The 15756-nt window shown below is 35.5% G+C and overlaps 2 protein-coding genes across 2 annotated transcripts; both read left to right on the top strand.

Moving 5' to 3' along the window:
* Nucleotides 1-5380: 5380 nt before the first annotated feature.
* LOC143622350 (putative protein phosphatase 2C 12) lies at nucleotides 5381-10960 on the top strand. The gene is made up of 9 exons (XM_077093529.1): nucleotides 5381-5584; nucleotides 5647-5836; nucleotides 6914-7067; nucleotides 7164-7227; nucleotides 7717-7824; nucleotides 7932-8057; nucleotides 9044-9288; nucleotides 10058-10263; nucleotides 10743-10960. Exons 1-9 carry the CDS (start codon nucleotides 5381-5383, stop codon nucleotides 10769-10771), a joined length of 1326 nt encoding a protein of 441 aa, XP_076949644.1. The 3' UTR covers nucleotides 10772-10960.
* A 2956-nt stretch (nucleotides 10961-13916) lies between these two features.
* On the top strand, nucleotides 13917-14810 carry LOC143622352 (uncharacterized). The gene has a single exon (XM_077093530.1). The coding sequence runs from the start codon at nucleotides 13917-13919 to the stop codon at nucleotides 14808-14810; it is 894 nt and encodes a 297-aa protein (XP_076949645.1).
* The last annotated feature ends 946 nt before the right edge of the window (nucleotides 14811-15756 follow it).

Here is a 15756-nt window from a genome sequence, read left to right on the forward strand (position 1 = left end):
TAAACGAACGCGTCCTTAAGAAGATAATTTCATCCTTTCTAGCACATGATCAGGATCCTGTAGCAACATGTAAGCTTTTCTACCTCACAAGGTGCACTTTCCCCTGCAAAACTAACCACGGGGACTTTTTATTTCTTTTTAAGAAGCAGGGTTGCCTAACAGAGCTGCCTATGCATTATTTCTAAGGCACTTCCCCGTTAATGTATACCCGATTACCTATGTGATCATTGTCACAATGGGGGACAATGTATTGGAGCTCATCTAGATCTTTCGTAATACCCTTCTTCTACATGAAATGGGACAGGAACTTGCTTACATGTCGGACCAAAATGGTTGTAAGGCGAGACCAAGTCTTCTAGAAACCCAACTGTAGAACAAATGGGGCACCTTGGACATATGTCGGACCAAAATGGCTTATGCGATGCATGAGATAAGATATTGTTTTTTAATGGATGTTTATTATTATTATTATTATTATTATTATTATTATTATTATTATTATTATTATTATTATTATCATCAAACATGATTTAAGAAAATAAAGATATAAGTTACTAATTGAGAGTTTTGATTTGGTGTTTAATGATGATGCCTTTTGGAGTATTCTAATCTCCGTTGACACGATGATGAGATATCATATACAGGGGCGAAGGTTAGAAGGGACGGGGGTGGCCCCGGTCACTGCCGTTTTCTTTGTTAATAGGGTAAATTTCGTGATTTTTCCCGAAAATTTTTATAGGTATTAAGCGCGGTCGTTGCCAATTTATTTTTCCAAAAAGCTACCGGTCACCACCAATTTTTTTTTAAATATAACCCTATCGTTTGATTTTTTTTATAAAACCTCACGGTTTTTATAAACAAAAGTTATAAAAATTGTAAAAAACTTAGTTTTTAATAACACTCAAATTTGAAGGGGCTTGTTGTAAATTTTCATATAACATAACTTAAAAAAACAAACGGGAATTCTTTCAAAACAATCGCCCTACCTGCTGCTTCCCTTCTACCCTGCCTTCTGCTTTCTGAGTTCGCCACCGCCCACCGCCCCACTGTCGTCCGCCGGTCATCCACCGTTGCCGCTCATCCACCACCGCAAGGTAATAGTCTATTTCCTCTACCTTTGTGTTGTTAAATCAAGGATTATAAAATTAGAGTTTGTAATTGTGAATTGGGGATTTGGAGAAATTAGTAAATTAAGCTTGTAATTGGTATTGTATGGTGAAATTTTACTATAACTTACTCTATTGATTCTTCTTAATTAGGTAAATCATGAAAAAGCAAGATACAATTTTTTCTTTTTTCAGAAAAAAGGATTATGAGCAAACAAGTAAATCTTCTTCTAAGATACTCACCCTCATCTCGACTCCGTATTATTAGCATATTATGGATATTTTAGGTCTTGTTTTTTTTAACTGTAAGAACAATCGTTTTGAATTAATGAAAAAAAAATTAGATATATAGATGTCATATTGTTTGATTCGACCCGACCCGAACCACCGACACGGCCCGGACTACCGACACGAACCGAATCGCTGACCCGAAAATTTTTGGGCCCATGACTTCGGTCACCGCCATGGCAAAGCCCAAGCTTCGCCACTGATCATATATGTGGTGTTCGTGCTTATTTCTCTCAAGACAGATACGAGAACAATATGTAAGCATATTGTTTTATTTGATATTGTGAATCAAAATATTACCGTGGAGGTACCATAATAAAAATTCCGTATTATTAATATAATTGCGAAACAATAGTAGCAACAACGTTAGCCTCACCAGGAGGATCTGTTTCCGCGATCAAATAATATGTATAGTTCAGTTGGAAGTATTTAATGCAAGAGTAAACAAAGATAGTAAATGAGCAGACATGGCTTCAGGTAGTTAATGACGTTTATGTAGTGATTTTGCTTGGAGAGGGATGAGATAGTCATACAAAACGTTATATCATGACTTTCATTCCAAGGTTAACAACTATTGTTTCTTTGAAGTAAGTTATGCCATTACACATTTAAAGCACCACAAGTTTGTATATGCACAGGCGCATTAGGTTAAATGCTCCACACTTTTCATCCGCCTTTTGTTTTTCCCCTATTACAAGTGTATGCCATGGTACTAACAAACTAGGTTTCATGGTACTAATGAAATGAATGGTCCGATGTTTTTATATTCAAGTTTTGTAATTTAACCTTCTCTTTGCCTGGATATCTTAGCCGATCTTGTGGCATGGTGTTGCAAAACCGGATGCTATGGCCCTAATGATGACTGCAAGCATACCAATGTTATCAAAAGTGCTTATAGAATATTCTAAAAATTAGTCTAGAAGCATTATAAAACACAAACATCACAAGTTACCTAATTAAATCAATTTACTAATGACATAATCAATTCATACATTCTCCGGAGGATAGCAAAACCTAGATTCTAAAGATTGTCCAGTGTCATAGGGGGGGGGGGGGGGGTTGAGGGTGTCCGAGATACCCCTTAACTTCAACGGTAAAGTAGAAAATTATTAGATTTTTTTTTCTTGAACACCTCTAAACAAATATTTGAATACCCCTATACCTTATACTTTTATTATTTTTCCTTTTTTATTATAAAAGAAGTCAAAAATAAACAATACGTTGAAATAGAAATTAGGAAAAGAAAAACTAAAGAGTAAAGTGTCATTTTCGTTCGTGTGGTTTGGCAAATAATGCGAATTTAGTCCAAAAAGTTTATTTTTTGCATATGGACCCTTCACATTTCTCAATTCTTGCCAAATACATCCAAATCACTAACCTCGTTAAATTTAATCGTTAAGTCAGGGGTAGACATGTCTTTTCACTATTTCTTTATTATATGAGTAAAGTGCCAAAATCGTCCCAGAGGTTTGTTCATATTTGCGAATTTCATCCAAAAATATTTTTTTTCGCAAGTAGACCCTCGATTTTTCCCAACCATTGCCAATTTCGTCCAAATTGTTAACTCGGTCTAAATTCAACGTTAACTTATGGGTGTTACTATCCTTTTACATGTTTGTTTACATTATTGTTATTATGTGTTTGTTTGATGACATATATTAGGGATGATCTCAGTACTGTACCGGTACAGACCAGTACCAGTTCCGAAAATCCCGATCCCGAAAATCGCAAATGTTTGGTACTGGTACCAAAATGTTCGGTTCGGTACCGGTACCAGGACGGTACCGGTATTTGAGGTAAAATTCGGGAAATAACGGTACCGTACCGTACCGGTCCCGAAAACTCAAAACCTTGGTATCGACGGTACCAAATCGGTACCGGTACCGGTTTTGTTCATCCCCAACATACATAACATTTCACGATTCCTATGTTTGAATCCAATATATTATCCGTTTGTTTATTCTTTTTTATTTTTAGTTATATAAGGGGTTTAGCTCAGCGTAATAATAATAACAATGTAAACAAATATGTAAAGAGACAGTAACACCCCTGAGTTAACGTTAAATGGCACTTTACTCGAAAAAAATATTTTTGGAGGAAATTCGTAAATATGACCAAACCTAAGGGACGATTTTGGCACTTTACTCATATAATAAAGAAATAGTGAAAAGACATGTTTACCCTTAACTTAACGATTAAATTTAACGAGGTTAGTGATTTGGATGCAATTTGCAAGAATTAAGAAACGTGGAGGGTCCATAAGCAAAAAATAATTTTTTTAGACTAAATTCGTATTATTTACCAAACCATAAGTACGACAATAACACTTTATTCAAAACTAAATGAATCTAGAAGAGAGAGAGTGAGGGTAAGGGGATGGGCACGTGGTAGTTGTTGATTTTGTGATGCAAAAGGCAAGCTTTAATATTAAAATTAAAATTATTTAATAATCATTTCTTAAGTAGGTCAAATTCGCATTTATAATACTTTATTTAATAAAGCAACAAGAAGTACAATACATTCTAAGATACTCCATAAATTAATTATCAAAGTAATTTAAAAACAATATTAGCATAAACAGTTTAGAAAAAGGAAGAGGTTACATATAAGGAAAATTATGAATCAATATGTTTTTCTAATTATTTGCTTGTGTTGTAGCTTTTAGAATTCTTTTATAAATTTATAAAACAATATTACAAACAAATACATAGTGAATCATAAAACACAAAACACGATCTTAAATCTCAAAAACCGACGACAATTATTTATGATAAACTTTTAGCTATCATGATTTAAATTCAATGCTTTTCATGTGAATAGGAGTATTTACGAACTCTGCAAACACGATATTGATTTTGTTATTTTGGATATATAAACTAAATACACATTAAATCATTTAATCTTGTTTATTTTAAAAAGTTGTTTTTATTATTTCCTTGAAGGACCATTTAGATCATTAGTGAGTCAGTAATCCACTGATCATCTTAATTCCATTACGAGAAGGAAATAAATCATATGTGAGAAAACCCTCTGACCTAACTAGAACCCTCAAGGCCAGGTCTTTACGCGCGTATGCGCACACGAACACGTGCACATGACGTGCGCACGCGCAAAAAAAACCGATTATAAGACCACCTACCCTCAATCTTTTTATCATAAGTGTAACTTGAACGTGGACGACCACTCAGACAGTAGCTTATTCGGTTAAAATTTTAATTAGTTTATTATTTCTAATTTTGTTGTAAGAAAACAATTTATTTATTTTTTATCATAACATAAGTCTTTTTCAATGCGGTATAGTGATAGGAAATTTGGGTTTCTCAGGTTCAATTCCCACAAATAACGTTTTGAGAGGGTATGAGTGGCTCAATGAAGGAAGACTATGATCTTTGTGATTTCCAATGTGATCTAGAGGGCGTTTGGGTTTTACCATTCAGATAGGTGGGTTTTTCTCGGAATTGAAGATAACTTAGAGGCTCTTAAGAGCTTAGTACGGCTAAGTTGGACCAACTGAAGGTGACTTTTGCTATTAGGCCACCCTGTACAAAGTATCTAGAAGATTCTATATTTGTTGGGTGTTAAAAAATATAAAAAAAATAAATGATAAAAAAGATATACATAAGTCACGGCTAAACGCAAAGTCCAAAACCGTAGAAGAAAAAGAAGTAAAAAAAGGAAAACAGCTAAAGACACCTCAGGCAGGAGACACGCGGTTTGTTTGTGTGTGTGGACATGTCAGCACATCTCCAAACAAATATCAAACTCACACACAGACAGACAGCTACCTTCTCTCTCTCTCTCTCGCGGAACGGAAGTATTTGTTGCCAATCATTCCAGCTTTATATTCCATCGGAATCAATCTATTTGTTTGTAAGTTGTTCACTCTTTCATTTCCTTTCAATGCTCATATCAACTCATCTGATTCCGATGTTTAGTTTCAGGTTTCTGATGACCGAATCGTTGAATTTATAAATCTGGATGATATGATGCTGTGCAACAATAATAATAATAATAGGAGTGAGCACGTGCCGTTATCGGTGCTGCTGAAGCGTGAATTGGTTAACGAGAAGGCTGATAGGCCCGAGATTGTTAGCGGCCAGGCCAATCACTCCAAAAAGGGCGAGGACTTTGCTTTCGTTAAAACCGAATGCCTCGGAGATGCTCTTGTCACTACTTATTCCGTCTTCGCGGTTAATAACTGCTTTGCATTTGCTGCCTCTGTTGATTGATTGGAGTTGGATGAGTTAATTAGGGTTTTGTTCTTGTGCAGATATTTGACGGACATAATGGATCTGCGGCTGCTATTTATACCCAGGACAATCTGTTGAACAATGTGTTGTCTGCGATTCCGCCTGATCTTAACCGTGATGAATGGGTGGCCGCTTTGCCGCGGGCTTTGGTGGCGGGATTTGTGAAAACTGATAAAGATTTTCAAGAAAAAGGTATTTACAACTTTCTTAACTATTTTTTTTAAGAAATTGTGTGTGTTGGATGTCTATGAATACATATCATTGTGGTAATATTATAGTAGGCCCATCATAGGTGTTCATTGTAATTGTCTAGTGCTGGACCTTATATTATGTGCGCGCGCGAGTGCGTATATATGGTAAGCAAGACCACAATCATGTTGAAGCATGTAACTACTCGTATTGATTTATTGCACTTTAAGTTGGAATCGAGTCGCAGTGATCTGCATATGGAGCTGTAAGCTTGCCTTATTAAGACCTAGGCATTTCAAATTTATCATAGAAACAACCGTCTTTACACTTCAACGGCCAATGTTTGAGGCTTTTAATTTTTAGTGTTTAAGAAATGTTTTTTGATAGTTACTAATTAGGTCACGGTTTCTTCACGAAATGCAATTTATGTACTTTTCATAACTTATTTGGAGCAAAATAGTTTCCATATTTTTGTCAGCATTCTTAGCGTGGCGTGGCGTGGCATACACGCTGAGAGATTGCCTTTCCATAGTAGGATTATGTTTCAAGCATAATTATGAAAAAAGTTGTAAAGTTCATGTTCATTGAAGGCTGTTTTCTATACAAAACCTTTTTGCTTGCTTGTGGATTACAAAAACAGATCATATGAGGAAAAGCAATTAAAAGAGGGTGGGTATCATAGAAATCATCCTTTGAAAGCAAAGTATCTGTTTATTGAACTCTTGAGATTCTATACTATCCTGAAAGGTGAAAATACTATTTTTTCAACTGTTACGGGTCGTATGGAGAATGGGTATTACTCAACTCTGTATGATTATGATCATTTTCCCAAATCGGAAAAAAGGAGACGTAAAAGACATAACTCAGTGCATGGAAAACATTTCATGAATAACACAGGGTTGTGGTTGATGCTTGATGAATCCTTGTATCATTGCAGTATAACATACTATACATGTTAATGAATGTAATAATAACTGTAGCATATGACCCGAATTTTCATTTCCCTCTTTAGTATCTTTATGTTTGTAAAATATGTGTGCATACATGTATACTAAAAATTTATACATGTTGCGTTTACAGGTCAAAGGTCAGGGACAACTGTCACCTTTGTAATAATCGAGGGATCAATCGTGACGGTTGCATCAGTTGGCGATTCCCGCTGCATTCTTGAATCTGCTGACGGGGCAATATATTATCTTTCAGCAGATCACAGACTTGACTCCAACGAGGAAGAGTAAGTCACTGTGTTTTTTGGATCAGATATATTTTAACTATATCATCATTCATTATTTATTTCTTTCTTTATTTTATTTTATTTTTTGTTTGGCAGGAGGGAACGTGTGACTGCAAGTGGCGGTGAGGTTGGTCGGCTTAATACTGGTGGTGGTACCGAGGTATTTTATGTTTTTCCTAATACTGGTTGTGATATTGGGTTTTTAGTCTAAATGGGTTCATGTCAGTTTCCGGGTCGAATCATTGAACCCGTGTATTTAAGTGTGTCCTGTTCCGTTCGACATGTCAGATTTGAGGTTGATTCATTAATTCGTTTGTTTCATAATTTAAAAGTAATATGTTTTGTCATAACTTAAACTGATTGGGTATATAATGCTAAAATTTAAAAGATAAAGGAAAAACAATCATCGAGTTTTATAACTAAAATATAGTTATGTTATAAACATTTTTTTTAGTTGTAAATTTTTGTAATTTCAGTGCATTATTATGTAAAATATAAAAATAAAACTATTACATATATGCCTTCATGTTGGTTTTTTTTTGGTAAGCTATTTAAACTTTTTCAGCATGTTCAGATTGAAAATATCAATTATAAAACAATGAAAGTACTTAAAGTTTTATTTATGAGAACGTTATTTTTTTGTTTCCAGATTGGGCCTTTGCGATGTTGGCCCGGGGGCTTATGCCTTTCCCGTTCCATTGGAGATCGGGATGTCGGGGAGTTTATCGTTCCTGTTCCTTACGTTAAGCAAGTGAAGGTTAGTTTCTCATCTTGCTGCTTTAAGATCACAATATTCTATATTAAATGATGTAAACTGCTTCAACCCGTTACCCAACCTGACCCGAACCGTTTTGTGATCTGCAGCTATCATCTGCTGGTGGGAGGCTTATTATCTCAAGTGATGGCGTGTGGGACTCTCTTTCTGCAGAAGAGGCTCTCGAGTGCAGTCGTGGTTTGGCACCCGAAGCAGCAGCAGCACAAATCGTTAAAGTATGTAAATCGAATTAATGGAATTATCTGAATGATTATTGTTGCCGTTTTTGGAAACCGTTCGGTTTCCGTTTTTGGTTTGTTTCGGTTTTACCATTTGGGCTTGAAATTTTTGATGTGAAAGTAAAATTTGACCTAAATAATGTATTTAGACTGGAATCTTTTTACCAATTAATGATTAATTGATTATTATACATGTGTTCTAAATTGTTTGTGTTCATTTAATTCTTATAAATTACCTAATAATCCAAATTAAAAAGGAAAACATACACCCGGTTCGGTTTTAATTTCATGCAACTGAAACTGAACCGAGTATTCAGTTTTAACGTAAACATAAAACCAAGCGTCGGTTTTTTAGGTTCGGTTATTTCGGTTTTAATTTCACGCAACACCGAACTGGACATTCGGTTTTTACAAAAACATAGAGCCAACCATCTTTCTTGTTTGGGTTTGGTTATTTCAGTTGTAATTTCATGCAAAACCGAAACCGAATCCAATATTCAGTTTTTACGAAAACATGAAACCAATCGTTGATTTTTTTTGTTTGGGTTTGGTTATTTCGTTTTTAATTTCATGCAAAACCGAAACGAACCTAATATTTTGGTTTTCACGAAAACATAAAACCACCTGTCGGTTTTCGTTTTTGCTTGGGTTTGGGTATTTCGGTTCAATTTCATGCAAACTGAAACCTAGCCTAATATTATGTTTTTACGAAAACAGAAAACCAACGATGGGTTTCTGTTTGGGTTCGGTTATTTCGTTTTAATTTCAAGCAAAACGAAAACGAAACCGAACAGATATTTGGTTTTTACGAAAACATAAAACCAACTGTTGTTTTTTGTTTGGGTTTGGTTTGGTTTGTTTCGATTATGTCGGTTACGAATCTTTTTTTTTTTCTTTCTTTTTAAGCACACCCCAATATATAGAGATGAGAAACTCTAGAAAGGACTTTATACAAGTAAACCACTAATAAATACAATGTACAGGAAGCTGTACAATTGAAAGGATTGCGTGATGATACAACGTGCATTGTGATTGATGTATTACCTCCTGAGAAGACAAATCCGCCCTTGCAACCACCAAAGAAGACAGGTAAGCGTGTATTCAAGGCCATGTTCAGGAAAAGGAGTACAGAGTTGCCACCCAAGCTTGATGGTGAAGAAGAAGGGTATTTTGACCCAGATTTGGTGGAGGAGTTATTTGAGGAAGGATCCGCTATGCTTTCAGAACGGTAGGTATATTTAGGGGTGTGAATGAGCCGAGTTGCTCGTGAGCTGCTTGAGATTGGCTCGCTATGCTTGAAACTAGCAGAGGCTAAACAAGCTCAATGCTGTTACGCCGAGTTTGACCAGGCTCGCTAACCTAAACGAGCCTGCTATATATATAAATATATAGATTTATTTACATAATAAATATATAATTACATAATATTAAAATTTTGATAAAAATAACTAAATAATATGTGTTTTATATGTGCGCGCGCGTGTGTGTGTATATATCATTTTATATATTTTTTTATACATTTACTATTATTTGAGGGTAGTTTGCCTGTTATAGTTAATTTTGGGATTACACATATGTAAATTGGTTATTACAGATATATGTAAACTTGTGATTACATATATGTAAACCCAAACTTATATATAATAAATAAATAAAATGATTGGTTGAAGGAGTTCTTAATTTGGAGCTTTGAAGAGATCCAAACCCTATATATTTATAAATTTATAGTCACACTCATGTATAAATATTTACATACATATTAAGTAATTAAATACTTAATAAATAATAAACGAGTTGAACCGAAGCTAAGCTTGAACTTTAGACATAGAGCTCGAGCTCTCCTAAATTAAACTAGCTGAGCTCGAGTTTGGCAAGCCCTGTTCGGCTCATATGCACCCCTAGGTATAATATGCAAACATATCTCACATTGTTTAATATTCTTCATAACTTTTTATTAGCACATGGGTTTGACTCATTTTATTTTCTGTGGTTTACAGGTTAGATACCAAATACCCGCTCAGTAATATTTTCAGGCTGTTCATTTGTGCGGTGTGTCAAATTGAAATGAAACCTGGGGAAGGGATTTCTATACACCATGGTTCGGGTGATGCACGGGGAAAGTTAAGGCCCTGGGACGGTCCTTTCCTTTGCCTTAGCTGCCAACATAAGCGAGACGCCATGGAAGGGAAAATGCCATCCTCAAGTAATATTTATTTTCTTTTTTCTATGTTCTTTAGAGATCACAAAATGGGTGGGTCGGTTGGGCTAGGTAAGTTCCAAAGTGGCAACTTTCAGTGTGCACTATTAACGGTTTCAGTTGGCTTGCAAACGTGCCTTTGCCCAATTTGTAATGCTTTTTTAAGTAATTAATGCTTAAAATCTGGTAACTATTTATTACAATAATAAGCTGTTTTTCTTAACTTAAGGCGCTTTTACCCAAACAAATCCGACAGTTTTACACTAACAAAAGATTTAGGCCCAAATTTATTATTTTTGGCCAATTTTTGTTTTGGCCCAAAAATTGAAGTCCAAATGGTAAGAAGTAAAAAAACTGAAACGAACAGTTTTAAAAAAATGTTTTTGTTTCCCTTCCATACACACACTCCTAGAAGAAAGTATCACATGTAGTATTATTTAATATATTTATCATCTAATCATCTCTGCATGATATATTGTTGTCAGATGCGCGATACAGTAGCGAGAGTGATTGATGTCACATTGGTACCCAACAAATACTTACAGTTGTTTCTTAGCAAAATAGCATATATTTGAAGGCCATAAAGATTGTCAAGATATGTTCTTTATCTGTCTCAAGGGCATTGACTTTTGACCTTTTTTAAAAAAAAAGTCTTTTAAGCTTGTGCCAAGATTGTTGGTTCATCAAGATCTTTCTCTTTATTCCCCTTAAAACATCAGATTAGTATTGTAATCTGTAGTTAAATTTATTCTGAATGATCCTGAGTAGCATTGCATAGATCTAGCATTGACTGTTATATTTTTAGCAAAAATTTCTGTCTTTATATCTTTGGAATCGTTTATAAGTCTGTAGCAATGTTATATATTCCTACTAATTCCCATAATTTACATTCTTGAAGTAAAATGCCATCCCCTTCGGCTTCAGTCGTTCAATATTCAGTTTTCATGGTATTGTATATGAGGGTGTAAACGACCCAGGCCCAAGCTTGAGTTTGCCTCCATTGGAACTCTCTGTCTAAAACTAAAGCTCAGCACGTTTATTTTATAAAAAGTTAATCGTTTTATTTTCTGTAGTTATTTTCTGTATGCTTATATAAATATTATATTATTTACTTAGTTTTACAAATTTTTTTATATAATAATATTTATTATGCAGTTATATATTAATCATATGAAATAAAATTGATATATTTATATAAATATTATAGGTTTGTTTAGGCTATTGAGTCAAACTTGATGTGTGATGGTTGGGCTTGTTTATTAAATAAGCTATAATTTAGGCTTTGGCTCTTTTTAAGTTCGTCTTGTTTTAATCTTTAAGCAAGGATATCGAGTAGCTCACCAACGACTTGGCTCAGTTACACCCTAATCACATCTGTTTTAGCTCTTATTATTATTATTTTCAAAGACATTCAGTTATGATTTTTTTTTCCAGATTTAGGGCCATTAGGGTCTTCATTCATAAGTACACAATCTGTAGTCCTCGCTTAAGCTTGTCCCAAAAAAAGATTCATGTCTTCACTAGTGTTTCTTGTAGAAAGCCAACATTTGTTGCCAAGTGAATATCCAAGTTTCTCTAAAAAGATTGGCGCATATTAAAGGATTTGGCGTAAAGATTAGTGAACATGCGGAGGGGAAGGTCTGGTTATGGTTATAATATAGTTCAAGAAAGAGTCGTCTCATTTCCTTACTTCTATATGCTACTTATTAATATGATTTATTCTATGTGCTGTTGGTAATTTCCATCTTATTAGCCCCGTCACGTGTAGGTGACCGGGTTAGACCTATTGGGGCTATGGAATTCACTAATGATGTAATGCGTTTATGGGATTACAATTGAGCTTTTATATTTGGGCTTTACTTGTTGGCCAAGTTAGGGTCTTCTTATAAATACATAGCCATGTTAGGGTTATGTATTGTGAGAGGGGTTATTGTAAGGGGTGTGATCCTCATACATCACCCCATATGTCTATACGGCTCATATAGGCCTATACGGCCGTATAAGCTACGCATGATTGACAAGGGGACATAAAAAACAGCTTTTTTGAACATATACGACCGTATAGACCTATACGAGCCGTCGTTATGAACGACAAGCTCCGACACAAACTGATATGATTCAGGTGTTATATGACCGTATAGTCCTATACGAGCAGTATAGAAAAAATAATGGTGTGTGAGGATCCAAGGTGGTGTGGGAGGATCCTAAGCCTATTGTAATCAAGTTTTATGCTAGTTTCTTGAGTATAATAATACGTGAGGTTTACCCTAAATATTGTGTGCTCGTTTGTGTTTCCGTTATCGATTCGTTCTTGAATTGGTATCAAGAGCTAATTCCATATATATATATATATATATAGGGGTGGGATCTAGAGAGGACTCCTCTTAACGAGAGAACTAGAGAACTAATAAAAATTATTTTTAACTTTTTTAAAAAAAATATTTTGTGATTTTTTTTCTTTCCTCCTTCTAATAAGATGATATTGTTCCTTAAAAAAACAAAAAAAAACCCGTCAATGTAAAGCATATGTGTGCACTAATGTGTATTACATATATACAATAGTGTTTTATTGCATATAATACAACACGATTGCGTTATACAATACACACTATTGAATATATGCAAATAAAACACTAATAATTTTACTCAAAACACACTATCGCATATACGTAATACAACACTAATGCACATATGCACTGTATTAATTTTTTTGTATTTATGGATATAATATAACACCATTACACTAATACAATACAAAAAATTACATAAATGCTATTCAACACTATTGCACATATCAAAATACATACTAGTGCACATATGCAATAAAAAAAAAGTCGATGTATTACATATGTGCACTATAACGAGTTTTTTTATTATTATTTTTTTATTTTTTTTGAGTGAATGGTAACAAAATATAAGAATAATGACAAAAATAAAAATTTAAAAATATTTTTTTTAATTAAATTAAAAATATTTCTTTATTAGTTCTCTAGTTTTCGTTCTCTCTTGATCATCTCCATATATATATATATATAAAACCCCAGCGTCGACTGTTGATCAAAGCAAAGGTATCGTTGCAACGATTTGAAGAACTCCACATCGACTTGCAAAAGGCTTCAATTGTTTAGCAAATGAGAAAAAGATAAAGCTCTTGCTTTATGAGGATCCGTTATTGATTGGTTGTTGGAAGAAAAGTCAAATAGTAAAAAAAAAAAGCAGTAATTGAGTTCTTGCTTTACTACAAATTTCGAATATATAAACTCAAGGTTTGAGTTGTTTTGGATATCTTTCTTGGTTCAACAAATCAATTTGTATTTACGGTTACGGTTTAAGGAAGAACGAAGGGTGATAAAAAAACAATGAAGACGAGCGGGAACCCGAATGCGTTTCAAAGTCCGATACTTACCTTTACCAATTACACGGTATGAGCTATTCGAATGAAGGTACTCTTGAACGTGCATAAGGTTTGGGACACCATTGATTCGGGTGCAACCGATGATGATAAAAACAACATCGCGATTGCGTTGATTTATCAGTCGATCCCGGAAGCAACAATCATGCAAGTGGGTAATCTTGAGTCGGCCAAGGAGATTTAGAACGCGATTAAGACTCGTAATCTGGGGGCTGATCAAGTTAAGGAGGCAAGATTGCAAACCCTCATGAATGAGTTTGATGGTATGAGGATGAAAGAGACGGAGACCATTGATGAGTTTGTGGCGAAACTCTCGTGTACGGCGTCTAAGGTGGCGAGTTTAGGAGAGATGATCGAGGAAAGGAAGATGGTCAAGAAGTTCCTTTCAAGTCTACCCCGAAAGAAGTTTATTCAAATTGTTGCCTCTCTTGAACAAACTTTGGATATCAAAACTGTTGGGTTTGAAGACGTGGTGAGACGTTTAAAAGCATACGAGGAGCGGATTCGGGAAGAAGACATGCATTCCGAAACCCAAGGTAAGCTTATGTTTCAAAACTCTGAATCCTCAAGTAGTCGGTACAATGATCGTGAGTCCACTCGTGGAGGTCGTGGACGTGGAGGACAGCGAGGACGAGGTGGTCGCGGGTCTGGTCAAAACCGTAGTCGTCAAGAAAACACCATGAACCGGGAAAACCGTGAACATAAGGGCAAAACCCGGGACCTCAAAAAGGTTCAGTGTTATCGATGTGATGAGTTTGGACACTTTGTCCATAAGTGTCCCAACCGAAAACAGAAAGTCCAAGGCGAAGCAAAGTTAGCTGAAGCATCTGAGACAAGGGATCCAGTACTATTTATGATGAAGAGTGTTCAAGAAATGGTGTTCTTGAACGAAAAGAAGGTTATACCCGGAAACTACGAGTCCAAAGATGGTGATGAATGGTATTTGGACAACTGCGCGAGTAACCACATGATGAGTAACATGTCTTTCTTTTCTAAACTTAACAATCGTGTCAAGGGAAAGGTTAAGTTTGGTGATGACTCTTATGTTGACATAAGCGGTAAGGGGTCGATTTTATTTAAGGCTAAAAGTGGTGAACATCGTTTGCTTACGGATGTCGAGTCTTCGAAGCAATATTATTAGTCTTGGTCAAGCCTCAGAACACGAGTGTGATATTCATATAAAAGATAACTACCTTACGATGCATGATGCGCAAGGTAGGTTATCGATGAAGGTGACTCGTTCTCCTAATCGGCTATACCGGATACAATTAAAGATTGGTAAACCGGTTTGTTTACTTAGCCGAATTGAAGAAACAAGTTGGTTGTGGCATGCTAGGTTGGCCACTTGAACTTTGAGTCAATAAAGCTAATGGCTAGGAGGGAGATGGTTGAAGGAATGCGTGGCGTTACCCATGAAAACAAGTCATGTGAATCTTGTTTGGTCGGGAAGCAAACGAGGCAATCCTTTCCTAATCCGGCGGCGTTTAGGGCAACTCGAGCTCTAGAACTTGTGCACGGCGATTTGTGTGGACCTATTACCCCTCCAACAATAGCGGGTAATAGGTACGTGTTTGTTTTAATCGATGATTACTCACGATTTGTTTGGACGTATTTGTTGAAAGCTAAAGATGAGGTGTTTGAAGCTTTTAAGAAGTTTAAGGAATTGGTTGAAATTGATGTCGGGAAAAAGATCAAGACGTTTCGTACCGACCGAGGTGGTGACTTTACCTCACATGAGTTCAACCAGTTTTCTAACATGGAACGCACCATACACACCTCAACAAAATGGGGTGGTTGAAAGACGGAACCGAACCTTATTGAAGATGACACGGAGTATGTTAAAAGCAATGGGTGTTCCGAATTACTTATGGGGTGAGGCAATCCGACATGCAACGTACATCGAGAATCAGATTTCTACTCGTGCCTTAAAGGATAAAACACCATACGAGATGTTAAAACAAAATAAACCGAATATTGCTCATCTTAAAGTATTTGGTTGTGTGGCGTATGCAAAGATAGCGGGCACTCACTTGAAGAAGCTCGACCACCGTTCAAGGAGTTTAGTGCATATCGGAGTTGAGAACGGG

The sequence above is a fragment of the Bidens hawaiensis genome, unplaced genomic scaffold, assembly GCF_021521415.1.
Source record: "Bidens hawaiensis isolate Kalapana, Puna unplaced genomic scaffold, B.hawaiensis_p1.1 tig00003126_1, whole genome shotgun sequence".
Classification (NCBI taxonomy): Eukaryota; Viridiplantae; Streptophyta; class Magnoliopsida; order Asterales; family Asteraceae; genus Bidens; species Bidens hawaiensis.

Bases quoted from the DNA above. Each gene is read 5' to 3' on its own strand.
- LOC143622352 (XM_077093530.1), top strand. From the start codon at position 13,917: ATGAATGAGTTTGATGGTATGAGGATGAAAGAGACGGAGACCATTGAT.
- LOC143622350 (XM_077093529.1), top strand. From the start codon at position 5,381: ATGCTGTGCAACAATAATAATAATAATAGGAGTGAGCACGTGCCGTTA. The intron at 5,837-6,913 runs GTATTTACAACT...TTGCGTTTACAG, and splicing joins TAAAGATTTTCAAGAAAAAG to GTCAAAGGTCAGGGACAACT. The intron at 7,228-7,716 runs GTATTTTATGTT...TTTTGTTTCCAG, and splicing joins ATACTGGTGGTGGTACCGAG to ATTGGGCCTTTGCGATGTTG.